This window comes from Lissotriton vulgaris, chromosome 6, assembly GCF_964263255.1.
Source record: "Lissotriton vulgaris chromosome 6, aLisVul1.2, whole genome shotgun sequence".
Classification (NCBI taxonomy): domain Eukaryota; kingdom Metazoa; phylum Chordata; class Amphibia; order Caudata; family Salamandridae; genus Lissotriton; species Lissotriton vulgaris.
This window is the reverse complement of record NC_141694.1, coordinates 499051650-499079171: the sequence shown is the minus strand read 5'-3', so window position 1 is coordinate 499079171 and position 27522 is coordinate 499051650. Positions and strand designations below refer to the sequence as shown.

Sequence of the window (27522 nt, the reverse complement as noted above, 5' to 3'; positions counted from 1 at the left end):
TCAACTTTAGTTGGATATGTTAGGTATATTTATTTTTACCTTTTCTTTCAAATCTTTTTTGAAAAAATCTTAGATTTACATGTCAGAGAGAGAACACAACAAATATAACATCTATATACATCAACTTAAACACAACATTTACCAAGAAAAGAAAAAATCATTACATCAAAAATACATTCACTATACACAACAAAGCATCTATATCTGTTTCAGACTGTTCCAAGAGGCAAGTCACAATTTCTAGCCTCAATAACCATCAGTGATTTGGAATCTCAGGAAAAGTAGTGGACAAAGTCACAGTTAAAAGGAGATATCACGACACATTAATTCTACGAGTCAATGGTTATTGGTATTGCTAAGTTTTTATCTCCTTTCTTGCCGACGCGTTTCGAACTCCATACAGCAGTTATGGGTTCTCTTCAGGGCCTTGTCACTTCTATCTGCATGTGTGTAAGGAAAAAAGAACACTGTTTCAGTGTCGATTCCTATAGCCTCATTTTATTGTTCCGCTTCTAATCTTCTGCATTTAAAGTCCATGTTACCTTAATAGTAGCCGTGGTTATCCTATGTCTGGTTCTGGGTCTTTTGAGCTGCAGTCTAAAGGACATAAAAAAATCCCATTTAGAGTCAAACTCAATACTAGCCCTACGGTCACTTCTTGCAAAAACACTGCAGGACGTACCTTTAACTGTCTTTATGGTCCGTGTATGGGCGTCTCCCTTTGGCACGGTGATGCTTTTTGACCTGGGGGAGGGCAAGGGGGGGATTACTACTAGTGAGCTCATGTCATATCTCAACCTTGTTAGGTAGATTATTGTAACAATCCTACCTCGTTTGGTGCACCGCGGGCTTCGGGAGCGGCTCACTCCATGATCAACTTTTTGCACACGGTCTTCCGGACTCTAGTTGAGTGTACCGCGTAATTACTCTCGTGTTGTCCTCCGGTATCATACACTGTTTAAAAGATAGACCGGAGTACGTTTTAATCCCCCATTACATGAACCAGTTTTACGTGCACTCACTCAAACCCTCTCACGGCTCACCTTGCTCTGTACAGCTTGCTTTCACATTAGTGAAAGCAAGCTGTACAGAGCAAGGTGAGCCGTGAGAGGGTTTGAGTGAGTGCACGTAAAACTGGTTCATGTAATGGGGGATTAAAACGAGAGTAATTACGCGGTACACTCAACTAGAGTCCGGAAGACCGTGTGCAAAAAGTTGATCATGGAGTGAGCCGCTCCCGAAGCCCGCGGTGCACCAAACGAGGTAGGATTGTTACAATAATCTACCTAACAAGGTTGAGATATGACATGAGCTCACTAGTAGTAATCCCCCCCTTGCCCTCCCCCAGGTCAAAAAGCATCACCGTGCCATAGGGAGACGCCCATACACGGACCATAAAGACAGTTAAAGGTACGTCCTGCAGTGTTTTTGCAAGAAGTGACCGTAGGGCTAGTATTGAGTTTGACTCTAAATGGGATTTTTTAATGTCCTTTAGACTGCAGCTCAAAAGACCCAGAACCAGACATAGGATAACCATGGCTACTATTAAGGTAACATGGACTTTAAATGCAGAAGATTAGAAGCGGAACAATAAAATGAGGCTATAGGAATCGACACTGAAACAGTGTTCTTTTTTCCTTACACACATGCAGATAGAAGTGACAAGGCCCTGAAGAGAACCCATAACTGCTGTATGGAGTTCGAAACGCGTCGGCAAGAAAGGAGATAAAAACTTAGCAATACCAATAACCATTGACTCGTAGAATTAATGTGTCGTGATATCTCCTTTTAACTGTGACTTTGTCCACTACTGTTCCTGAGATTCCAAATCACTGATGGTTATTGAGGCTAGAAATTGTGACTTGCCTCTTGGAACAGTCTGAAACAGATATAGATGCTTTGTTGTGTATAGTGAATGTATTTTTGATGTAATGATTTTTTCTTTTCTTGGTAAATGTTGTGTTTAAGTTGATGTATATAGATGTTATATTTGTTGTGTTCTCTCTCTGACATGTAAATCTATGATTTTTTCAAAAAAAGATTTGAAAGAAAAGGTAAAAATAAATATACCTAACATATCCAACTAAAGTTGATGTGTTGCTTATAACTAAGAGCTAACATAAAAAAGTGGGGTGGCATTTTGTGTGAAAAACAGACTACATAGCCTGGCATTTGACCATTGCCTTTGTATGAACAGCAAATGTGATAAGATAGAAACTAAATTTAAAGGCATCTTTATAGCTCATTTACCTTCTGGACTCCAGCATGAATATTTTGATGGTACTGCAGCACCTCCAGTCAGGGTCGGATTGGGATCACAATTTGGCCCAGGCATTGACGAAAAAAGTGGCCCACATTCATGAGGCGTGGCCCACATTTAAGAGGCGTGGCCCACATTTAAGAGGCGTGGCCCACATCCAAGGGGCGTGGCCCTCATTCAAGGGCGTGCCCTTTCATGAAACATGATTTGCACAGACAAGGAATGAAAGTGGGAGGATACTGTTCTGGTGCAGGACACAGGGCCAAGGTGACAATGGCCTACATGCTGAGCAACTAAAAAAAACAGCAAGGCCCCTTTCTGTCACAAAATTATTTGAGTCCTCCAGGCAGGAGCACCTGAAAAGCAGCAGAGCCCCATCTATTACTAACCTATTTAGCCCTCCCAAGACCTTCAGCTCAGGAGCACTTGAACAGCAGAGGTAAAGACCCTGCAATTAGTAAATTAATCAGTCCTCCACAGCCCTACAGGCCTCAGGGCAATGTCCTGGCAGGGGAGCACAAAACACAGCTGATGGGTCATCCACGGTAGCCAGGGGGAGGCTGAGGTGAAGATGGTGCGATTTCCAAACACCTGGCCCCCACAGCGAGACCCATTCTTCCTCGCCCACTATGCCCTGAACGTGAAGGGCTATGGGCGAGGTGTAAAGACTAATATTGTTTATGGGCCCCCTGGAGGCCCAGAAATGTGGGCGGGTTACACCCCCCCTAAAGAAACGTCTGAGCCCTGTAAAAAAGAAAGTCAAACAACGTGCACTGCGACCAGGAAATGAGCTAGACACGACTGAAAGTTCGCTGAATTGTCAATCGTCTATTTGAGCGTTTTACTTTCTTGAGGTAACAAAGTCAAGGTTAGTTGTGGAGTGGGCAATTAACTTTAAACAGTACATGTATCAGCACAATACAACCAGTAATATTATCTTTTAAATAAATATAAACAAGATGTTATTTAAAAATATATATAATTATTACAAGGGGGCATGGCCAAGCACGTAGCTAAAATGGCTGCTTGTGGCTGAGCTCCATAACCTCGTCAGCGCAGAGTGCTATCCAGGACGCCTCGAATGCAGATATAATTACACATATAGGCGGCGGAACACTGGGCTACCGGAGGTGTGTTTGGAACCTGCGTATTCCGCTTCTGCAACTCATTTGCAGCTGGCGGTGTTGGTTCATAACACTGAAGTAGGGAGCAGGGAGCTGATTTGGGGCAGAGACGGAATTCCTTAGAGGGGTTCTCAGCCGGCGCTCATCAATAGGTCTCTTTATTCACCTTCGCACTCATCCATAACTGTGCAACATTGGCTTCCTGGCTTTGGTTGTGCCTCTCCTTAGTGCATTTGCTTATGTACGTTACATAGACCCTGTCAAGAGGTCGGAGGGAGGTCCGATGTATTGAATTTTACTATATAGCTGCACAGTTCCAGCTCGCAATTCACTGGCAAGATAACCAGGAGAACGGGGAAAAAGAAAATTGGTGGGGACGCATGGGGAAGACCCTTGCCAGAATTACTAATGTGTGGCAAGGGAGCCCCCAGGGTATGCCCCTACATTATCTGTCATGTAGCAGAGGTATGACAGACCACAGTACGGAAGGTGGTAAGACAAGCACCATATGCACCGGACATGCCTTTATTGGTGATGACGCCATTTACCAGGATTGCTGACTCAATGTCAGTTTGAAAATGGAAGGTGCAGGGGTTGCCTGATAAGGGGGGATTTGTACAGTAATGGCCAGTTCATGATAAGGGAGTGTGTGGGGGCCTCCTTTGATTTGGGGAGAGGACAATTTTGGCAATATGCAAAGATCTACCCGGGTGGCTGTGGAGCTCTGGCCGTCCTTCCACGAGGAACCCCCCATAACAAAAACACTGCAAGTAATGCTGTTCCTGCACCTGGGAAGCCCAGATGCTTGAGCACAGGGCGATAAATACCTGGGCAGAGTGGAATTCCACCAAGGAATACTGGTCCATCCAACTTATTATCGAGTCCTTAGCATTAGGGCACTTTAATAAAGGCAAATTAATGTGCAAAAATAACCTGTAAGCCTAAAACGAGAAGCCACATTTTTACAATAACAAATGGGAGCACTAGACTTTCATAGTGAGCCATGTTAAGTTAGAAATGCATCTGAATGCAGTTTTTTTATTTCTTTTACTGATCTTAGGTCAACAGTCTTGGTAATATGAAGACGTGAAGAGTACAATGAAAGAATGTGCTGAACGAGGGCGATTTAATGTTAAAAAAGATGGTTTTCGACCTTCTCATAGAAAGAATACAATAATGTACCGAATAATGTAGTTAAAATGTATGTAAATGTTTCTTTATAGAGAAGACTTGTAAGTTGCATATGTGAGAAAGTGAATATTTCCTTTATGTAATGTCAGACATAACCCTGAACCGTCTTGTCTTGTAGAGAACTGAATAGTGGGAACTAAACTTAAACTTGTACAATGGTTTAAGATTCATTTCTCTACAGAATATTTGACATCTGTAAGACCTTTGTTTAAAAGGTGCAAGCTCTCCGTTCCCATGAAGCCATCGTACCCTGATTGGACCAAAAGCTGCAGATATTGAAATGTTATAATAGTGCGTGTTCCTAGGCTAATGTGTAGCAAACTTCAGCAGGCGACTTCCCCGTGAACTCGTTTCCATACTGATACACAGATTCTCTTTGTTCTGTAGCTTTGTGCTCTGAGCAGACTTTTCTTAACTCTTCATTGAGCTATTTACTAGCTATTTTCCCTTTGCCAAAATCTATAATTTACCTCTGAATACTCAACTGAATATTCCAAACTTCTCTTCATGAGAAGTGCTATTTGCATTGCTCTATAATTACTCCTCTCGATTTTGAATTCTTTATGGGTTCAATATACTTTTCTCATCTTAATATTAGGAATAGGGAATTGCTTATGGAGCACGCTTGATGCTATATGTTCTGTATTGACTCGATAAATAATTAGCGAAACCATCGCTGACTTCATCAGCTCGCACGCCCTAGCCTCACCAGAATACATCCTCCTTGGGGACCTGAACTTCCACCTGGAGAAAACCAACGACACCAACACCACCACCCTGCTCGACAACCTCGCCAACCTCGGACTCAAGCAACTGGTGAACACCCCCACCCACATCGCCGGCCACACACTCGACCCCATCTTCTCCGCAAGCAACCACGACTCATTCAGCCACTCCTCCGGACTACACTGGACCGACCACAGATGCATCCACTTCACCTTCAAAAAGAATACATCCCACCACCGCACGCAACAAATCCCCCGCAGATGCTGGAACAAAATCACCACAGAGCAGATCCTCTCATCGCTGAGCCAGAACCCGCCAGCCAGCACCAATAACACCAACGACGCAGCCAACAACTCCGCACAGGGTATCAACTGCGCCGACAACCTCGCACCACTGAAGAACCCCCCAGGCAGGACCGCCAACAGAAAAACCCCATGGTTCACAGACGCCCTTAAAGAATCAAAGAAATCCTGTCGCACCCTCAAAAAGACCTGGCGCCACGAGCGAACTACAGAAAACATGACAGCCCTCAAGTTCACCACCCGTGAACACCACCAGCTGATCCGTACCACCAAAAGGTCATCATTCAAAGATAGACTAGACAACACCACCCACAACAGCAAGGAACTTTTCAACATCATCAAAGAGCTCTCCAACCCTAGCGCCAGCACCAACGACATCACACCGTCACAAAAACTCTGCAATTCCCTCGCCACGTTCTTCCACCGAAAGATCGCTGATATACACGACAGCTTCGGGCCCCAGACTCCGCCTTCAGTCACCGAACCTACAACCCCCACCACCACCCTCAGCGCCTGGACCCACATCAGCACTGAAGACACCACCAATGTCATCAACTCCATCCACTCCGGCTCCCCCTCGGACCCATGCCCCCATCATATTTTCAACAAAGCCGACACCATCATCGCACCCCACCTCCAGGACGTCATAAACATCTCGTTCACGTCAGCCGCCTTCCCTGAGAACTGGAAGCACGCAGAGATCAACGCCCTCCTGAAGAATCCCACAGCGGACCCCAAAGACCTCAAGAACTTCTGCCGCATCTCTCTCCTTCCCTTCCCAGACAAAGTCATCGAGAAAATCGTCAACAAACAGCTGACTGCTTTCCTTGAGGCAAACAACTAGCTCGACCCATCCCAATCCGGATTTCGAGACAACCACAGCACCGAGACTGCCCTCATCGCAGCCACCGACGACATCAGGACCCTGATGGACAAGGGAGAAACAACTGCCCTCATCCTCCTGGACCTCTTGGCAGCCTTCGATACCGTATGCCATCGCACCCTAACAACCCGCCTCTTCAACACTGGGATCCAAGGAAAATCCCTGGACTGGATCACCTTGTTCCTCTCTGACAAAACCCAGAGAGTCCGCCTCCCTCCCTTCCGCTCAGAAGCCACCAAGATCATCTGCGGCGTACCCCAAGGCTCCTCGCTCAGCCCAACCCTCTTCAATATCTACATGAGCCCCCTCGCCGCCATCGCACGCAAACACAACATCAACATCATCTCCTATGCCGACGACACCCAGCTGATACTCTCCCTCACCAAAGACCCAGCCACCGCCAAAACCAACCTCCACAAAGCAATGAAAGACGTCGCAGAATGGATGAAGCTCAGCCACCTGAAACTGAACTCAGCCAAAACGTAGGTCCTCATCTTCGGACAATCCCCATCTGCCTGGGACGACTCCTGGTGGCCCACAGCACTGGCTCCGCACCGACACCCTCGGACCACGCACGCAACCTGGGATTAATCCTGGACTCCTCCCTCACGATGACCAAACAAGTCAACGCCGTCTTGTCATTATGTTTCAACACCCTGCGCATGCTCTGAAAGATCTTCCGGTGGATCCCCACCGAAACCAGAAAGATGGTCACCCAGGCCCTCGTAACCAGCCGACTGGACTACGGAAACGCCCTATACGCAGGAATGACCGCCAAACTTCAGAAATGACTACAACGCATACAGAACGCATCCGCACGACTCATCCTCAACATCCCTCGCCGCAGCCACATATCTTCCCACCTGAGAAACCTGCACTGGCTCCCCGTCAACAAGAGGATCACATTAAGGCTCCTCACCCACCCACACAAAGCGCTCCAAGACACGGGCCCCGAATACCTCAACAACCGCCTCTCGTTCTACTCCCCCACCCGCCAGCTCCGCTCCGCCAGCCTCTCCCTCGCCACCGTCCCGCAGATTCGCAGAACCACCGCCGGGGGAAGATCGTTCTCCTACCTTGCAGCCAAAACATGGAACTCCCTCCCCGCACACCTACGAATGACCCAGGACCATCTCACCTTCAGGAAACACCCCAAGACCTGGCTTTTCGAGCAGTAGCAGCACCAACCCTACCCCCCCCCCCCTCCCCCCCTCAGCGCATTGAGACCCTCACGGGTGAGCAGCGCGCTCTATAAATGTCCTGATTGATTGATTGAGTGAATTGTTTGCTATTGTTTTTTCAGACGGTATGCTTTTTGTAGTTATTGGGTCTTGACTATATCTTATCACCGAGTTCACCAGATCATGGTTAGATCAGCCTAAATGAGGAACAATGAACATCTCCATTGCATCTTGGGTTAGCTTGTTGTGTTTCAGAGGACATGCAATGGTTTTACTTCTGAGTCTCCCTTTGTGATTGAGTAGAACAGGAAAGAACCATCTATTGGGTGATCCGGTGGCTGATCCAGGCCACAACCCCTTGGGTGAGTTTGTTGATTGACTAATTGCTGGAAGCCCAGGTTGTCCATGGCTCGTTTGATGCAATCAGCAAAGACGATGGCTGTGTCATCAGTCCAGTAGTTGAATCACACAGGATGAGTGAGCATAAATGTTGAGATTCTTTAAGGAGAGGAATATATTTCAAGGCACATGTGAAGGAGTTTGTTAGACTAATGACACTTTTTATTAGAAAATGTTCAGATGAGTCATTAAGTGGGCTTCTGATTTCTTTACGGGTGCCCTTGGCTCGCGATATAATGGACACTCCACTGCTACTCATTTTCTTATTCTCGATAATGACGGGACCCTTTCTTCAGGAGAAGCAGGGGTTCTAAACCTGATTCTTGAAACTAATCATTATAAGCTAAGAAATGCCCTCATTTAGTATATATCTGGATTGCTAATTGAGGTTAGACCCTAGTAATATTTACATATTATTAAGCCTTGACTCAATTCTATTCTATAAGTTAATAAGGCCTTCTCACAGCTTCTAGGATTCAAGATAATGAAATCTCACTGATGTCTTTGGATAGGTACTGGTTAAGATCGAAAACGGCAGGGGTTGAATGATGCACTGGAAGGGAAATATTCTCTGAGCAGGTTCAATGTGTACCTGCTCTCCTACGGCAGGCAAATAATATTGCTCCTGGGGTACTGTGGCAGCCCCTGATGCAATGAAACAACAATGGGATTGATTTCTTTTTCAAACGTATGGAATGTAAAGATTCACAATTCCATAGCTAGTCGACAGTAGGCCTCTGTTGGCAATGGGATCCATGAAGTTTTGTACCCTATTAAAGATTTTCACAGACTATATGAATCAAATACTAAAATCACATCAAATCTTTACCGTCATGTTCAAGAGTGTTGGTGCAGTACAGCAAGCGCTACCATGAAGCGAAGTCTGTTTTTCTTATATAAAACACATTGTTTCTACTTACTCGGTTTATAGTAATCAACAATGGAAATTGTGGCATCCTGAGTACCAGATACTTTGGCATCCCGTAGCATTGGAATTTCAACACAAACTGGTGTTCCACTGATCTGCAAAGTGAAGGGAAAAGGTAGAAAGTTATAGTCAGATTCTCTATGAAAGCTTACATATCATGCAGTATCAGGCACAAGTGTGAGGTTTTGTTAATAATCCTTACAAGCACAGAGCTTATTTATTAAACAGGAGATTGCAATGTTCCATGCAAACCATAGTTGCTTCACTGTGTTGCATGAAAGAAAGATAACAGAACAGTGCCATATCTACTATAATATGACGCTGTTTCTGTCTCCCATTTCACCAGTGCTCTGCGAAACTGGCTTTGTCACACACACACACACACCCCTTTGCACTACAGCACAAATATGTGTGATATCTAGCGTAGGTTTATTCCATGACGAGTACCCTTTCAGTAAAGCATGCTATGCTTGGATGTGTGCAGTATAGTATAGTGCTCAAAAAATCATGGGGGGGGGGAGAAGAAGTTGTAGTTCATTCAGCTTCCTTAGGCTAGAGGAAAAAAATAAAATAGGGAGGGAATGAACCACTTGTCCTGTGTTGCCAGGGTCTATGGTAAAGTGCAGGGGGTCATAATAATAAAAGACCCTCATATGCGAACACAAGCGCCAGGCGGTATATCTTGGTTCTCCGCCATTCAGTGCTGCAACAGCATTATCATTGGGTCTTTTCCTTTGTATGTTATGCTGACCTCCACATGGAGGAAGACCAACTGGAATGACAGTAGTGGCCAGGAATAAAAAAGAGGGCGTATTAGTGCTCAAGTGGGTGTGGTATAAAATTCCTTATATCCAGTCTCTAGTGTTTTTATTCTGTGGATGACTGGTACAGGAAGCTAAAAACAAAGACGTGCATTTTTAGGCCTAGTTACTAGCCTATCGCACTAGTGAAAGCGGTCAACATGTTTCAGCCTCCTGGCATCTCTAGAGGCTTTCGTCAGGACCAGGTGATAGGAGTAAATAGTGGCTCTTAAGTAAAAGAATGGTGTACTCACCACCTTAATGTTTTTTGAAGATAGATAAATTGTATCTGTATCTTAGTGAAAAGTGTTAATGGAGGCATCGAGGGATACGGCCAGCTCAGCAGACCTGTTGCAGTGCTGCTGTTACGTGGACTTGTTCTGACTCTGAATTCCTCAAGTGTATAGTATAACGCACATGCAATATGGGAGTATAGCATACATGGACTTCTCAAAAAGTTAGAAAAAATGAATAATTTCTCCTTTTTAACACCTGCGTTAAAGAGGTGCTTCTGTTTACACAAAGGACTGTCTATCATTTGTAGTGGATGAGGCCTTGCACCTAATCGCATGGGTGGTTGCATGGGAATGCCCATGTGCCAGCCTTAGAACATCCCTGTGATGTAAAACAGTGCTAGAATTTCTTTGTGTTTCTTTAGGACTCATTTTCAACAAAAATAAAGTTTTCCGCTGGCACGTAAATCCTAAGTCAACAGTTTGAGACATGTAGTGTCACATTTGTGCCGCAAACCTGGGGCAACTTGTTCGTAAATAAGCCCCTAGCTACTTAATCTTTGACCCTAAATTGGACTCCCAGTCAGTCAGTCAGTCAAAATACACTTTATTCGATTTTTGTTAAAATCATAAAAGGCAAGAATAATACATACATTAAAAACATTTTAAAAATGCCCACAATACATGTATTTTACACAATCTCCATAAAAAGGGTCATTTGATTAAACACCATAATATATAGAAAATAGTTAAAATTGATATACTGGATTGCTTTTAGTTTAAAATGTTACAGTTCTAGGGATTCTTTTCTTTCTTCCTCTATATGCAGCTGTTAAAAAACTTGCAACACAGAAAGTGACATGTGCATCCGGTAACCGTTGAAGAAAAAGCAAGGCTGGTCTCACTTGTATAAAGCCCATTGTTTTCAGGAGGGGTATTAGATATTTTATCCTCTCCATATTATAAAACCCACAGAAAAACAAAAAGTGGAGAGTGTCCTGATTAGAAAACTGGTCACACTCACAGTGAGGTTCCGTGACAATTGTAAGTGGTGTTTTTGACTCGCACGAATATGGTCGAGTCTGGTATCTATGAACCGCAAATGCCGAGTTTAGTGGGTGTACGCGTTTACGCTGTGCTAACCTGAACCGTTCGTTTGTTTCGTGGGTTTCTTCATCTGAACCCACGGGTTCCATCTTAGATACGGCATCCATTTTGTTTCTTGCCCTCAAGTAGCCAGCGAACGGACGCTGTCCGCTTCGCGACCCTGGGATTCCCAAGCTCTTGCGGAAGACACGTTTCCTTTGGAGGTGTCTTTATGATGAGGGGGATGGCACTGTAAGGCAGATGGCCCCGCTCGAGGCTCATCTTGCCGTGCCGCTCTATTGTCTCAGTTGTGCATTCATTAAGCACGTCCCCTTTGATGCCTGCAACTCGTGTTTCCTGGTACCACCCCTTTTACACCCTTTTCGATCTGCTCACTGTTCTCATCTTCCTCTGCACCTGTTTTTGTCTCTTCCTCGATTCGTTTACTACTGATTGGAATGTACTTATGGTGGGAAGATGTGCTTCTACAGTTGGGAACTGCCAAATGTTACTGTGATTATGTTCCGGGCCCTGAATACATGAAAGCGACCCCTTATGACTTTTACGATGGGAACCAAGTTGTAAACCTTTGTGCACCATGTCATCCTATGCTGGAAAACTGTATAAGAAGAGCGATCCACAGATACAATTCGAATCAGACTCCTCGAACCTACACATGTTGTACTTCTTGTGACTTCTGTGTTCCCTGCAGTAATAAACCTCGCATCTTTGACACCGAAGGAAGTGTCCCGTGTCTCTGTCATTTGTACGCCGGAACAGGTTACCCACAAAGGTTTTAGGTGTTATCCCTGGCACCACTGGGTCTTAGCAGAACCCAGTCCTTCAACAGGGTGGTGCGTGCTCAGGTTTTCCCCACATAGGGAAACAGCCTAGTGAATAGTGGATCAGGTTCATTCTAAATCTGGTTAATAAAAATCTGTGCAAGGGTTTAGTAACAAATTGCAGGTATGGTTCCATAGAGGGGGAAGAGGACAAAACCAAATGTGCTCTTACTAATGGTTTATTAACTTCAAACTCCTCTCTCTCTATACGTGTTCTCCCCTGGAATTCCTTCTTAATCCATGCAATGTCCATTTTCCTAATATTTGACGGTGTTGTATATAGGTCTGGTCTCCCGAGGGCAGTGAATGATGACTTTATGTATTTCACTCATGATATTTTCATTGCCCCCTCCCTTGCAATCACATCTTTAAGAATTATGTGGTTTAAAGACAACTCCGTATTTAACCAGGTATTGGCCCAAAAAAGTAAAGGGGCCAATTTCAGTCCATCTGTTATATAGGGTAGACCAACTTCTTCATGTATGGAGTAGGTAGGTGTAGAATTTGGAACCAATAAGATTCTTCTAATAAGCTTGTTTTCTACCGTCTGAATGGTATCCAGGTTAGCATACCCCCACAAAGCTGCACCATATGAAGCTATGGAAACACATTTACTTTTATAAACTTTTAAGACAGCCTCCGTTGGTTTAGCCCCTAATCTTTTCGTGAAGGCCAACAGGGCTGCTGTGGACCGTGCTAAAAAAATGTTCTTGGCCTTAATCTGCGGAACCCACGTGCCTTTCTGATCAAACAGGACCCCTAAATATGGGAAAACAGGGACCCTGGAGAGAACCTCGCCTTTACAAGTAAAGGTTTTTGTGTGTGATTTATTTTTCTGTGGGCCCACAATCATTGTGTGTGATTTGGTTACATTGATTTTTAAGTCTAAGTTAGCCATAAAGGAGCCAAAAAGCTCCAGAAGGGTCTGTAGACCTTTGCCTGTACGGGTGATGAGAACGGCATCGTCCGCATATAGGAGAGCCGGAATCTGCTTCCCACCTACCCGCTGGACATCTGCATTGCCTGCTAACAAGGACTTCCCTAGATCATTAATATAAATAGTAAATAAAAGCGGGGCCAAGATGCAACCTTGGCGAACCCCTTTCTTTGACCAGAAGCTATCTGAGCACCGCCCTTCCCTGGTAACCCGGACCTTCGCAAAGAGTCCCTGGTGCAAACTTGCTATGAGGGCCACCAAGGAATCCTCAATGCCAAGCTCGCGGAGTATAGCCCAGAGCTTGGACCTATTGACCAAGTCGAAAGCCGAGTAGAGGTCCATAAAGGCTAAATATAGTGAACCCTCCCCGGCCACTGTATACTTGGATATTAAAAGATGTAGGTTTGAGCATTGCTCCCAGTCCTTCTTGACTGCAGGGACTAGTTGTGTACTAAGAGAACATCCTTTCAATCTGTCTTTAATGAAAAATGTACACAAATCAATAAAACAATAAAACGTGGCAAATGCAATACAGCTCCAACACTCAGCATGCACACGTTTCAAGCATATACTGATTGCAAGTGCAGTTCTATACTGTAGTTGGGTAGAGGACAACAGGTTATGAGTTTTACAATAGAGGTCCGTGTGCTTAACCTGAAAACTCATTTATTTTGGAATAATACAAATTCACCAACCCTACTATTTTTTCTATCTTCCACATGAACTGTTGTTGGATGGGGACTTGAGTTTTTTAGGTAGGCAGATAGGTGACATCATTGTTATTTCTACTATTGAACCAGGGGCTTTGCCCAAGAGAACACCTGTGCCCATTAAAGCAAACAGGTAGGTTTCAGGATTGTGACTGGTCTGATATTCTAATAAGTTATCTATCATCCCTTCCTTTTCACTCCAGCTGGAGATGATAAACAGAAAGGAAATTTCTCAGTTTTCCTTACTCCTCCTCAGTTAGTCCTGACATCCTTGGCATGGTATTCTCCCAACATTGATTACAAGCTTGGCACTATGGGAGTGCGTGGTTGAGTTACTGCGTGAAGGTTTCTGGATAGCGATGAACCTATAGGCAACGAATGTGCTGTTTGAAAGGGATTAAAAGTATAAACGATATACACCCTAACGACTAAGTGGGATCTAGTACGTGGGCCCATGGCTTCCACTAGTCATTCTTGATTTATTGTTAGACGTCCAGGGAGGTGATTGCTGACCTCGGTTGCCCTGACAAATTTACTGCTAATATATAAAAGGCAATGAAACATGTTGGCTGTCCTTGAAGTGGTTCACAACATGCCGTGATTTTATTGGTGGGCAAACTCACATTTCAGATTAAAAAGTTATAAACGTGTATGTGAGTTTAGCTCAATTTTATTTGAGACTTCTCTTGTCTCGTTTTTCACGGGGTCTTTACTTCATGTTTTGTCTCTACACCTTTCTTTCACTGGCAGCCAAGGCACTTCTGTAGACCGGAGCCGAGCCCGGCTGAGCAATTCAGCGTGGGCTCATTTGAATACCGTCCGGGAGTTCACCATCATGCTGTGTTTCAAACACAGACATCGAGGCAGCCCAGTGGTGACAGCGTAAATAAGAAAGTCGTGGGAGGTAACCAGGTTCAAATGGCTTTAATCCCACCTGATTCTTTTGTTAACTGTCCGTTTATGTTTGTCTGCTTGCCTGTGTACTGGCCTATGATTGTTTTTGTGCGAGACAACAACAAGAGAAAGGGTGGGTGAGAATAGAAACACTCTTGGAAGTTATATTAAATGAAATGTGTGGAATGCTTTGTATGTGCTTGTCTGCTTGTTTCTTTCTGTGTCACTCGAAAATATATAGAATTGTGTCAAGCAACAGCAATTAACAGTATTGATGTTGCATATATTACAATACAAGGAAATGTGAAAATATCTCCGCGTTTGGCTTTCGATGTGTGTAATGAGTAAACAAACCTGTTTTCTTTAATGAAAGAAATTTTGTGTGTGTTTTGGTATGTGCTGCAAGTAGTATCGAAGTCCAAAGGTATTGCTAAGCCCCACCCCCAAACCCCGCCCACTCGCCATATTTAAATGAGTACCTGCACTATATTCCCCCATTTAAAGCACTGCTTATAAGTCTCTAGTATATAGTACTACATGTACCCAGGGCCTGAAAATTAAATGCTACTAGTGGGCCTGCAGCATTCATTTTGCCATTGCAGCCTGTAGTGCAGTTTTAAAACCTCTAAGGTAGGCCCTAAAAGCCCACAGACTTACAAAGTAAAAATAAGACATGTGGGTTTAGCTTTTACACGTCCCGGTAGTGAAAAACACCTAGATACATTTTTCACTACTGCAAGGCCTATATCTCCCATTGCCTAACAATGGGTTACCTTATTACATTTAATAAGTTCTAAAATTCTTACTTTAGATTAGGAGCAGGTTGAAAGATACTGTTTATACTCAAATGAACTGTAATTTAAAATCCTCTTTACTTTTAGAAAATTGGCTTCTTCTTGTCCTAACCATTTGTTTCTTTTGGTAGTGTCCAGGGTCACATGACTGTGAATGGCACTGCTGTTGGGGTTTGTGTATTCCTCCCAGTGACACAAAGGGCACTATGTGTAAACATGATGGGCCCTACTGTCAGAATAGCTGAGGTTGGAGCTGTGCCCTGCCCTACTTGCACATCAAAGGGCTTGCCTCCAGTACACAAAAAGGAACCTGACACCAGCTTATTATCACCCCTGACAATGTGGAGTCTTGACAAGAGAAGGGAAGAACTTTCCAGAACCAGATGCGTATGTAACACAGAGTGTCCCCCCCACACACAAAGGCTGGCACTAGTTATTAATATTGGGCCTCTAGAGCCACTCTTCAGAATACCCCAGTCTAACTGTGGAAGTTAAAGAAGAGGGACTGCCCTGATGCTTGAAGGACTGCCTTGATGTCTGAGATGGAAGACTGGATCTGCTTGTTTTCATCCCAGGCTAACCAGAGTGACTCCAAGGTTGGTTGACCTCCTGTGTGAGCTACAGAGACATAAAAAGCTTCAGAGGCTTCCTGCAGCTGACAAGATGCACTGGACCCATCTGGATCTGCAACTCAAAGTGACTGTGCCTTTCTGCTGGTCGCTTTTGGAGTGGATCCCTAATCACCAAGTAGTGCCTCACCAGGCCCTAGACCTTTGGATGGCATCAGAGTGAACTTCTCCCTGCCTAACAGTGGCTACCATCAAATTTGAAGCAGTACAATGCAGCCAATACAGGACCTCACATCAAAGCACCTCACAGCTCCTGATCAACAGCTTCATAGGAACTAATGCAGAATGAAGCAACTCAGCGCAGGACCTCGCATCGCAGCCCTCACAGCTCCTGATCATTACAAATGTAGTGTGTAGGGCTTTGCTTTGCATCAAGGACTTAAGCTACAACTCTCAGTGGGACGAACCTGGTCCTTGTATATAGCCCACACTTCATCAAAGTCAGACTAAACTTGTGACTTTGTCTCGGTCCATTACCAGATAACCACTGTTGGTTCTTTGTGCTTCTTGGTGTTATTTTTGCTTCATACTTTAAAAGTCAATATCTCGGCTCTGACTGATTGGATTTTTGTTGTTCTGTATCATTTTATTCATTAAAATGTACTCTGTGTTTCTAAAGTGGTTTGGAGTGTGTCATATGTTTTTACTTTCTTAGTGTTTGCATGCTACATAAACTTTACACATTTCCTCCAAGTTAAACCAGACTACTTTGTGCCAAGCTACCAGAGGGTTAAGCACAGGTTAATTTTGTGACTTTAATAGTTCACCCTGACAAAGATTGTGGTTGTTGCCTGAGTGGGGCTTTCACCCCCTCAACCAATAACCCAGTCTCTTACACTCCTCTTGTGCCAACTCTCATTAATCTTTAAGGCCTCCTACTTTCATGAAGTTATCATTGCCAATGTTGTATCTACAATATAATTAAAAGGTTCCTCTGATTTCTATACATCAGTCCTTCAGGATTTAAGATATTCCCTCAAATTCTGCAGTGCCTTTTAATATGTATTTTATGGCTTCAAACTTATTCCCATTTTTTGCTTCCTTTAAGAATATCCTTTCTGGATTCTTCACTGGTGCCTTGCCATGGGGGGCATGACCCTAAAAAGACCATGGTTCTAGGAGATCGTGACTTTCTCCTGGGTGTTCCAGTATTCTTGTTGGTGGTGTCATTTGTCAAGTTAGGAAAAAATGTTTTAGTTAAATCTGGTGAACAAATTATGTTAATATGCAATGGATTGTGAATTAGTCCTTCCTATGGGTAGGGTTAAAACCTAGTCTTTTACACAAAAACCTTGACAGGTTCTCATAAGTGGATTTGAAAAACCACCAATTTGATGATGTACTTGTCTCATGTTTCCGAAGCTTCTCGCCTGCATCCTCTGGGGCATTTCCTCCCAGTCGCAATGGGGCTCTTTTCTTTCCCCTAAATTTTCCTCGTATTTGTCCTGAAGAAAGGGCCATGTTGTGGAACTGGGACATCAGTCGGGATGTGGGGATCCATTTCAAGAGAACTTACCCTTGTAACAGTTCCACAGGCCACACAGAAGTGGATTAGTCTCCTAGATTCTAAAAAACAAGCCGATAGCCGTGTTTCAAAAATCAAAGAACGAGAATACCTGTTCCACCCTATCAAGAAATCCAGAAAGGGGGCCAGAAACAACAGCAGGAAGGCAGTCCTGGAGAAACATGTCCAACATGATTTGCCTTATTTGTGTGACCAGCTATAATACCACATCTAACTAAATCAAAAAGATTATTAATAGAAACTGCATTGGAACAAGCTCCCATTGGCCCTACGCTCTTCCCAATCAGAATTGTCATTCCGCAAGTCCCTGAAGACCCATATGTTTTCTCTCTAACATCCTCCTGTGCCCTCCTCTTTCAAAGTTTTCTGCGCCGGGACGCCCCGTTGGGGTAGCTGTGCGCTCTATAAAATACACAAATAATAATAAATAACTGATGCATTCTCAATTCAGGGAAGCTTACTCTGAACATAACAAATTTTTCCCAGAAAACAGGCAAGATTATCAAAGCAATACTGGTCCATCAAAGGCCCAACAACATATCTCTAGTAATAGCATTAAACACATTCCGAGGCACAGCACCAGTAACCAGACACTACAATTGTAGTGTAAGCATTCTTACCCAAACAGTGGAGTTAGGATTACATCACAATTGGAAATTGAGATGTCCATCAACTGCAAATCTCAAATTGTAATATATATGATCAAATGCCCATGTCTACTGATCTGTACGGGGATGACATGTCGTAAAATGAAAATACATATTTATGAACATCAGAGTAACATTCTATGTAAGAAAACTACCACAGGCATAAGTACTTCATAAATTCGGACATTCAGAAGCCAGACCTTACATAATGAGTAAAAAGATCTACCTACATCCCTGGACACCTCCTAGACCCTATTTTCACCAACTTCAACAACTCCGAGTCAAAATGCCCATTCTTGTCTCCTGGGCAGACCATGCCATTGACAATTTTAGCATCCCCGTTCCATTCCAAAACACAAACAAAATTGCCAGTCCAGCCCACGGAAATTGGAACAACATCACTCACAAGAACTGGAACAGAATTCTGAATACTGACAGACCTGAACACAGCGAAAGGCACACCAAAGCCATCAAGAATTTCAACAAATCGATCGCCTTCTGCACCCACTCTATGTCCCCCTCAAACACAGCAATACAACACGATCTAGAGACGAGGCCAGCTGGTATGGAGAAACTCAGACTGATGAAATGTCGCTGCTAACAATTGGAGTGTGAATGGAGAATGAGTCAGGACAGTGCAAACAGGAGCACTTTTAAATCCTTCCTGAGATTCTAACACTAAATGATCCGAACCACCAACCATGCCGCCCTGGTGAACCGCATCGAGACCAGCAGCAACAGAAGCAATTGTGAAGTTTCTTTCTCACAAGACCTCTGCAACTATCTCTCTACATTTTTCAGCAACAAAAATCATCACCATTAACAACAACTTTAACCCATGACTGGACCCAGCAGACTTCACCAAATGCCTCCCGTCTGATCTTATGCAAAGAATCAATGTTACCCACATGGCCGTCATCACTGAGGAAGAAACCTTCTGTCAGGTTCTCCTCTAGTTTCTGCGGAAATGCCACAGAACTGAAGAAAAGGTCCACAACCTCCCCCAAATCGCCTATTGGGAATGGCAATTGCCAATCAGCAATGGTAATCCAGGGGAAGAAGGGAAACAAAACAAGGGAAAATAGGGAAGAGATCCCTCAATCAATCAATCAATCAATCAGGACACTTGTAGAGCGCACTACACACCCGTGAGGGTCTCACGGCGCTGGAGGGGGTGCTGCTACTGTCCGAAGAGCCAGTTTTCTTGGGTCTGCTGGAGGTTGGTGGGGAGGGTGCTCCAGGTCTTGGCAGCGAGGTGGGAGAAGGATCTGCCTCCGGCTGTCGATCTTCAGATAAGGGGTACAGTGGCGAGGGCGAGGTCGGCAGAGTGGAGCTTGCGGGTGGGGGTGTATAAGCTAAGTCTGTTGAGGTACGCTGGGCCGTTGTCATGGAGGGCTTTGTGTTCGTGGATGAGGAGCTTGAAGGTTATCCTCTTGTTGACAGGGAGCCAGTGTAGGTTTCTCAGGTGGGGAGTGATGTGAATGCGGCGGGGAATGTTGAGGATCAGACGTGCTGAGGTGTCTGGATGCGTTGCAGCCATCTCAGGAGTTTGGCCGATGCTCCTGCGTAGAGGGCGTTACTGTAGTCCAGCCTGCTGGTGACGAGGGCCTGGGTGACTATTCTTCTTGCTTCAGTGGGGATCCATTTGAAGATTCTACATAGCATTCGGAGGATGTTGGAGCAGGAGGAGGAGACAGTGTTGACCTGCTCAGGCAAGGTGAGGGTGGAGTTGAGAATGACCCCTAGGTTGCGTGCGTGGTCTGTGGTAGTCTGAGCGGTTTCCAGTGTTGTCATCTATCAGGAGTCGTCCCAGGGCAAAGGGGTGGACCCAAGGATGAGGACCTTCGTCTTGTCCGAGTTCAGTTTCAGTCGGCTGTTCCTCATCCAGTCGGCGACGGCCTTCATTCCTTCGTGGAGGTAGGAGATGATGTTGAGGTCGTGTTGGCAGGCGACATGGGCGAGGGGTGCCATGTAGATATTGAACAGCGTTCGGCTGAGAGACAAGCCCTGGGGTACTTCGCAGATGATCTTGGTGGCCATGGAGTGAAGGGGGAGGCGGACGCTCTGAGTTCTGCCGGAGAGGAAGGATGTGGTCCAGTCCAGGGCCTTCACTTGGAATGCGGCGTCGTGTAGGCGTGTGCGTAGGATGCGGTGGCAGACCGTGTCGAAGGTGGCTGACCGGTCCAGGAGGATGAGGGCTGCTGTTTCTCCGTTGTCTAGTAGGGTCCTGTTGTCATCTGTGGCGGCGCTGAGGGCAGTCTCGGTGCTGTGGTTGCTGCAGAAACCGGACTGGGATGGGTCCAGGATGTTGTTGTCTTCGAGGTAGCGGGTCAGCTGTTTGTTGACGATTTTCTCGGTGACCTTAGCCGGAAAAGGGAGCAGGGAGGTGGTCCGGAAGTTCTTGAGGTCCTTTGGGTCTGCCTTTGGTTTCTTGAGTAAGGCGTTGATCTAGACGTGTTTCCAGCTTTCCAGAAAGGTTGCTGTCTCGAAGGAGATGTTGATGGCCTTGCTGAGATGGGGTGCGATGGATGCGCTGGCTTTGTTGAAGATGTGGTGGGGGCATGGGTCTAGCGGTGAGCCAGAGTGCATGGTCTTCATGGTCTCGCTGGTGTCCTTGTGGTTGAAGCTTGTCCAGGAGAGTAGATGGTTGGTGCGTGCCGTGGTGGTGGTGGTCGTCGGTGCAGTCGTGGCTTTGAAGCTGTCACCTATTGGGAATGGTGATTGCCAATCAACAATGGTAATCCAGGCGAAGAAGGGAAACAAAACAAGGAAAAATAGGGAAGAGATCCCTCAATGTAAAGAGACTCCACAGGACTTCTTGTTCAAAACAGCTGAAAGATAGGGACAATAGGTTAAAAGATAATCTAAATGCTATATGAACTATACTCAAAGGATTATTTTGTAATTTCCTTACTAATCACTTTTCAAATTTAGAACTGAAGTTAAAAAGGTTTAGTGCTGCGCAATTGTCTGACTGTTTGGAAAGAAAAATAAAGTTGTGAGCCCTTCTAGTGTGTTACTTTTCAGTATATAATTAGTGTTGCAAATAAATAGCCCACCTGTGCTAGCACAAATATCAGGAAAACATTAATCTCTTGTGGCTTGAAATACTATGTCAGAGTCAATATGCGACTGATAATATTCAGAACATTCAGGTATGGAAAAACATTCTTGGCATGTTTGGGAAAGTCTTAAACAACATTAAAAAATAAAGTTCATAAGGAAATAACACAAAATGCGGCACAATAGCGCTGGTAAATGTAAATGTAAATGTGTTTGTATTTATATAGCGCACTTCTACCCAGAGGTCTCGTAGCGCTGTATTCATACCACTGTGGAACCCTTCCTGGCTTTCCTCTGAAATGTCCACTCCTGGGCACCCCCAAGGTGAAGCCAGGCATCCAAGTGCTGCTGGGGCTGTTGTGGAGATTAAGCAAGCTATTGCCCAGAGTCACAGAGTGGGACCCATGATTAGACTAGGCACTGAGGCAAGAATTATCAGGTCCGTGGAAATTGAGTCCAAGAGCCGGCTAGGCAGGAATTGAACCCTGGTCCTGGGCCAGACCTCTGCATCAGGGTCTGCCGCTCTAACCATTGAGCCACGCTTCTCCACTACCGTATCCATGGTCTGAAACTGCTTCCAGAATACAGGAGGCCGACGGGAATAGAGGTTAGAGAAACCCAGCTGGAAGGCGGAACAAAACTGCCCAGACGTCCGGTTGACCAGCGGAATAGGAGACAAATGTCCGGCCAGTCAACGAAACGATGAACCAAATGTCCGGCCCGCCAACCAGAATAAAGCCTCAGAAGTCCAGGTGGCTGATGGGAAGAAGGGACTTTAGGAGTGTCCCAGTCCAAGTCGGGTAAATGGAGAAGTGTCCGCTCCAACCAGCGCGACTGAAAGAAGAAAGTGCTGAGTCCCAAGGGCACAGGGGCGACAGGGTCGGGAGTCCTGGAGAAGCGAAAAGCAATTCCACAAACAGGAAACGGGCTTCCGATACTCTGCGAGAACATACAGCAGCAAAGACCCGACTTAGGGAGTGAAGGGGTCGTAGCGGTAACCGGAAGTGAGGACGACCGGAAGTGACTAGAAACTAGAAAGTGAAGCGCTGTTGTCAGAGGAGAGTCAGGCTTTAAGCTTGCCTGGCTTTCTCACACATGCGCATTCTTTAGCTGCCATCTTCCCAGTCTTAACGCCGGCAATCGTGACACCTTCCCCACCATTGAGTCCATCCATTCATGAGCCCCATCTGACCATTGCCCAACCACAGCTAGTCCAAAGCACTGTAATGCATCAGCATCTCTCCCACACCCATTCTGAACACCTTTTCCCTTTTTCACAACCTTCCCAGACATTCTGAAACGCGCTACTGTCCTCCCATTGCTAAAGAAACCCTCCACGGACACTTCAACACTCACCAATTACTGGCCTATCTTCCTTCTACCATACCTGACTAATGTCTTAGAGAAAATCAGCAACAGACAGCTCACTAATACCTCATGAGCACTAACTCCTCAACACCACTCAATCTGGTTTCAGACTCGACCATAGTTCAGAAACTGCCCTCATTGCTGCCAAGGATGACATTCACATGGCTCTGGACAGAGGAGACACAGCGGCCCTCATCCTTCTAGACCTCTCTGAACCATTTGACGAGGTTTCACACCTCATCCTCATCTAACACCTACATGACACCAGAATCCAAGGACACACACTCTGATAGATTTGCTCCTTCCTAACTAGAAAGACCCAACTTTGGCACAGTTCACCTTGAATGACCACCTCTTCATCCGCAGAGTTTATCAAGACCCTCTCTGAGCCAAAGCCTCTTCGATACCTACATGATACCTCTAGCTAACATCATCCGCTCTCATGACATCAATGTCCTCCCCTACACTGATAACGCTCAATGCATTCTCTCCCTCATGTACAAGTTGCACAGTACCCAGATTCAGTTCAATGCCTGCATAACTGAATTGCACACTGAATGAAGACCAGGTATCTGATGCTGAACACTCCCATAACCACAATGGTGATCTTTTGGTAAGAGCACTACACCTGATGGCCAAACAAGCTAGGACCTGAGTCTACTTCCACCACCCAAGCCGAGAAACTCGGGATCATCATTGACAGCAAACTCAACATGACTGCCTAAGACAACACCTCATGCTTCCATACATTGAAGATGCTGAGGATGATTTTCCAATTGCTCCCAATCGGCACCTGGTAAACTGTCATGCACACCCTCATCACAAGCAAGCTTGACCACAGGAATACCCCTTATGCTGGCATTAATTAAAAACTCACCAGAAGACTGCAGACCATTCAGAACTCCGCAGCCAGGATCACTCTCAACCTCCCATGCCAGACTCTCATCACACCACATCTAAATGAGCTCCATTGGATTGTCATGGACAAATGAGCACAATTCAAACACCTCACCCACACTTTCAAGGCATAACATAACACTGGCAAAGCATACCTCAACTATAGCATCTGCTTTTACACCTCCGCTCGCTCGACTCCTACTTGCACTCGTCCCACGCATATGGAAAACCAGATCAGACATGGCTACTTAAGCGTTAAACGACCAGCCACTACACATAAGAGCCCCCTTCTTCCTTCTTGAATTCTGCAAGAAGCTGAACACCTGGCTTTTCAAATAGTCCCAGATTTGGCTAGACTCACACCTGCTCAGCGCCTGTAGGATAGTGAGCTATAACAATCTTCATAGCAGGAGTCCAAACCGGACCTACGCAGACAGAACTGTATGTAAAAAATGCTTTGAAATGGTGTATACGTACATGTGAGCAAGAGTGTGTGTTTGTGAGAGAGAGAGAGCATGAGTATGGGTGAGAATATCTGTGTGTCTAATGGGAGAGAGAATGAAAGTGAGCATGAATGACAGAGTAAATATTTAAGAATGAGAGAAGCAGAGTCAGTGCAATGAGTAAGATCTATTGACATAGTGCAAACGAAAATTAGAGAGTGTAATTGAGAATGAGAGCAAGTGAGAATGATTTGGAGAATTAGTGTGATGAAGTTTGAGATTGAACAAGAGTGAGAATTAGTGACTGTGAATGATAATGAGTGTAACTGAGTGAGAATAAGTGAGCGTGAGTTGGTGAAAATAATAAGAGTGAGTTGTAGTCAGCATGAGAAAGAACACCAGAGTTAAATGAATGTGACTTAGTAAGAATAAGTGAGCGAGATTAAGAGTGAGTGCAGGTGAGTGGGAATGCGGGTGAGTAAGTAATGCAGGTTAGTGAGGGTGAATGTGTGAGAGAAGAGTAAGAGTGAATGAGAATGAGTGAGTGAATGTAAGTAAGCCTGAGTGAGTGAAAATGTGATGTTGTTCTTGCGAGTCTGCAGTTGTCCTTGCCATTCCGAAGGTAATTATTGGCTTACAGAGACACCAATGCAAAATGTTGGCCCTGCCACAGTGTAGGTAATTTTTAGCATGACAGCACATGCAAAACAATGCTACTATTGGCATACTAGGGTACTTGCTGGTACTGGTATACTAGAGGTAAAACTTGGTATATGGGAAACCCATGGCGAAATGCCAGCACTAGCATTCTGAAGGAAATGCTTGATATAACAGACATCCTTGCAAAAATGCCAGCAATAACATACTGGGGACAATTTTATGATCTAAGGGGGATCAGTGGCAAAATCCTGGTGTACTGAAATTGGAGGTAGTTCCTGGCATATTGGATGAAAGACCATTACATTTGGTTAAGGATGGTAGAGCTTCCTTCGTAATCCGCACCTAGAGAGCAGCTTTCAGGGGCTGCCTCCTCGCTGCTGAATGGAAGTTTGTTTCAGGTGGTACAAAGCTTCTCCCTGCGCAACTGAAGTTTGGGCTGCAGTTCAGATGTATGAGGTGGTGGTGCTACAGACCAGACTGTTCCTCAAGCTGCTACACAGCATGGAACGGGCCTCTAGCATTGTTGCAGCAGAGGAAGCATCCGAGGCATCATGTACCTGTAAAGACATGGTACGAGTGGTGCAGCATGGTGCTAAGGTGAGGAGGTATTGCGCTTTGAGCCTCCCCAGCAAAGTAGGGAGCAGATTCTGGTAACCTTGGGTGAGCACGTTAGGGCTCCCTGAGGTGGGTAGGGGTTCGGGTGGTGGCGGAGGTGGCCCTCCTATGTGCTGGTATGGCTTGCTGCTGCCCGACCCCTATGCCTTTCGATGCTCCAGCAGCATCCCTCAAGCTGTTGCAGCCACCTAGAGACCTAGTTGGTGCTAGCTTGCATTATTAAATGGACAGTATATCACTGCATCCTACAAGAAATATCCCCACGGTTCAGAAGGAGCACCAGTAGGTGCATAAATAGTTTGAAGGTGCAGAGCACGGATTGGACCTCATGTTTTGCATGGGGGGGTGGAAACCTTTACGTGCTATCAAGGGAATACATTTCTGATTTCCATAGTGTGACACTTGACTGAATAATTAGATTAATAAACATCCACCCAACTCAAATCTTGAAGAAGCGGCACTCCGTTCGGGAGGCTGTGGGATAACCTTGTATCCCTGCAAAAGCTTCAAAAGCCACAAAACTTGCAAAGGTCTGCCACAATCAGCTTGGGTTAGGCGGCTCCAAGAGTATGAAACTGGTGCACAGGCTAAACGATGATGTCTTGTAAGCAGAAGAACGGGTGACTGCAGGTTAGTAACCAATTCAAGTGTTTCAGAGGATAAGTCTTCCACTCAATGCTACACTAGCTCAGGGGATGGATTCTCCTGTGGAAATCAATTCTTAGCCATTCCAGGATATTTCATCTATGTGCAAACAGGTCCTCACACATGCTTTTTTCTTTAGTGATAAATCCCCTTATCCGTTATTTTATCTTACTGGTGGAAAATCTTCATTGGTGGAATGCAAGGCACCTCAAACACTCATGGAAGCTGAGGAGAGAATGAAGGAACTGATTCCCCTAGCCTCCTATATTACCCGAGCACTTCAGGGGTCTCAGGAAGACAACTCTATACAAGAAATCTCACCATGCCCAGGAGTTCTTACGCTTCAGTCTGCCCAGTTCTTGAGCGCGTAGCTCAAGTCAGAGAGGTAGATTTCACTTGTGGTAGACAGCCTCCAAGAACATCACTGAACACTAGTCAGATGGGGGAAACACTGCAAGTAATTCTAGGACAAATCCTAATCCATTTTGCAAATCCTACATATTCATTAATTGCGAATTGCAAATTGTGATTCGCAATTAAGGAATATCTCCCCATTCATTCCTGTGGGCCTAGAGGCCCATAGGAATGAATGGAAATACATTCTCAATTTGCGATTCCCAATTAGAGAATCGCAAATTGCAAATGCAATTTTAAGGGTGCCAGGGCGTCAAAGGACACCCTGTTGCACCCCTGAAATGGGCATGGGTGCAGATGTGGCGCACGTATATGACCTAAGGGCATGTATCTGAGTCACATGGCACTTTGAAAATGCATAAAAGTGCATTTACCAAAGAAATCACAAATTACCACCAACTTGAAGTTGGTAGTAATTTACGATTCCTTAAGTCCAAATTGCACTTTTTCTGTGAGTCTTACATTGCATTTAAGGTATTGCAATTTGCGATTCCTTAAATGCAATCGCAAAATAGGGTATCGCAAAATTTGTGATTCCTTATTTTGCGCAGAGTGTTTTGTGTCATATATATTACACTGCTGTTTTGCGATCGCAAATGCCGAAATTCGCAGAATTTGGCGTTTGTGATCGCAAAATTGCCTTCATACATATGGCCCTATATGCTTTAACCAGGCTTCCGAAAGCACCCACAGGTGCTGCCTGCAATCAGTTATATAGAAATATATGGTTTTTAAGTGAGATGAAAATACTGGAGGCTCTCTAATAGGGAACATCTAAAATAAATTTCTGATTTCCATAGTGTGCCACTTGACCACTATTTTGGTTTCTCTCTGAGATGAAACTGCATCCAGATATATAACACAACAACTGAAATGCACCCAAAACCTGTCAGTATGACTGGCATTGTAAATTGTTGTTAGCTATTTATGGTAAATGAGTAACAAAAATGATTTGTTATAACTAATTAATAGTGGAAATGTTTCACTTCTGAAATTGTGAGCCTGTGAATTAAAAAGTATTGAGGTCTGTGTAATGATGTTTGGTCTTCATTTATGTGCTCTTTATGCCAGATATGTATGCCCTTTTTCTCTGCACATCTCATCCACCTTCAACCACCTCTCTTTCCTTTTTAGCATCCTCTTTCACTCTTCCCCGAATGCAATTCCTCGTATTTCCCTGACATCGCCACTTCCAAACAAATACTGCATTCACTCCTATTTAGGCACTTAATTTCCTTTTGCCGTGAAAATATTTTGACATCTGTGTTCCCTCTTCACACACATTTTCATATAATTTCAATTGCAGCTAGAAGACATGTGTGCTCT

General features: G+C 44.8%; 1 protein-coding gene across 1 annotated transcript in view; it reads right to left on the bottom strand.

Moving 5' to 3' along the window:
* LOC147707489 (CD109 antigen-like) overlaps positions 1-27522 on the bottom strand; it is a 943435-nt gene that overhangs the window by 5979 nt on the left and 909934 nt on the right. Inside the window, exon 32 of the mRNA XM_086926506.1 lies at positions 8987-9089. Within this exon, the coding sequence (XP_086782632.1) occupies positions 8987-9089 (103 nt within the window). The remainder of the gene's footprint in view (positions 1-8986; positions 9090-27522) is intronic.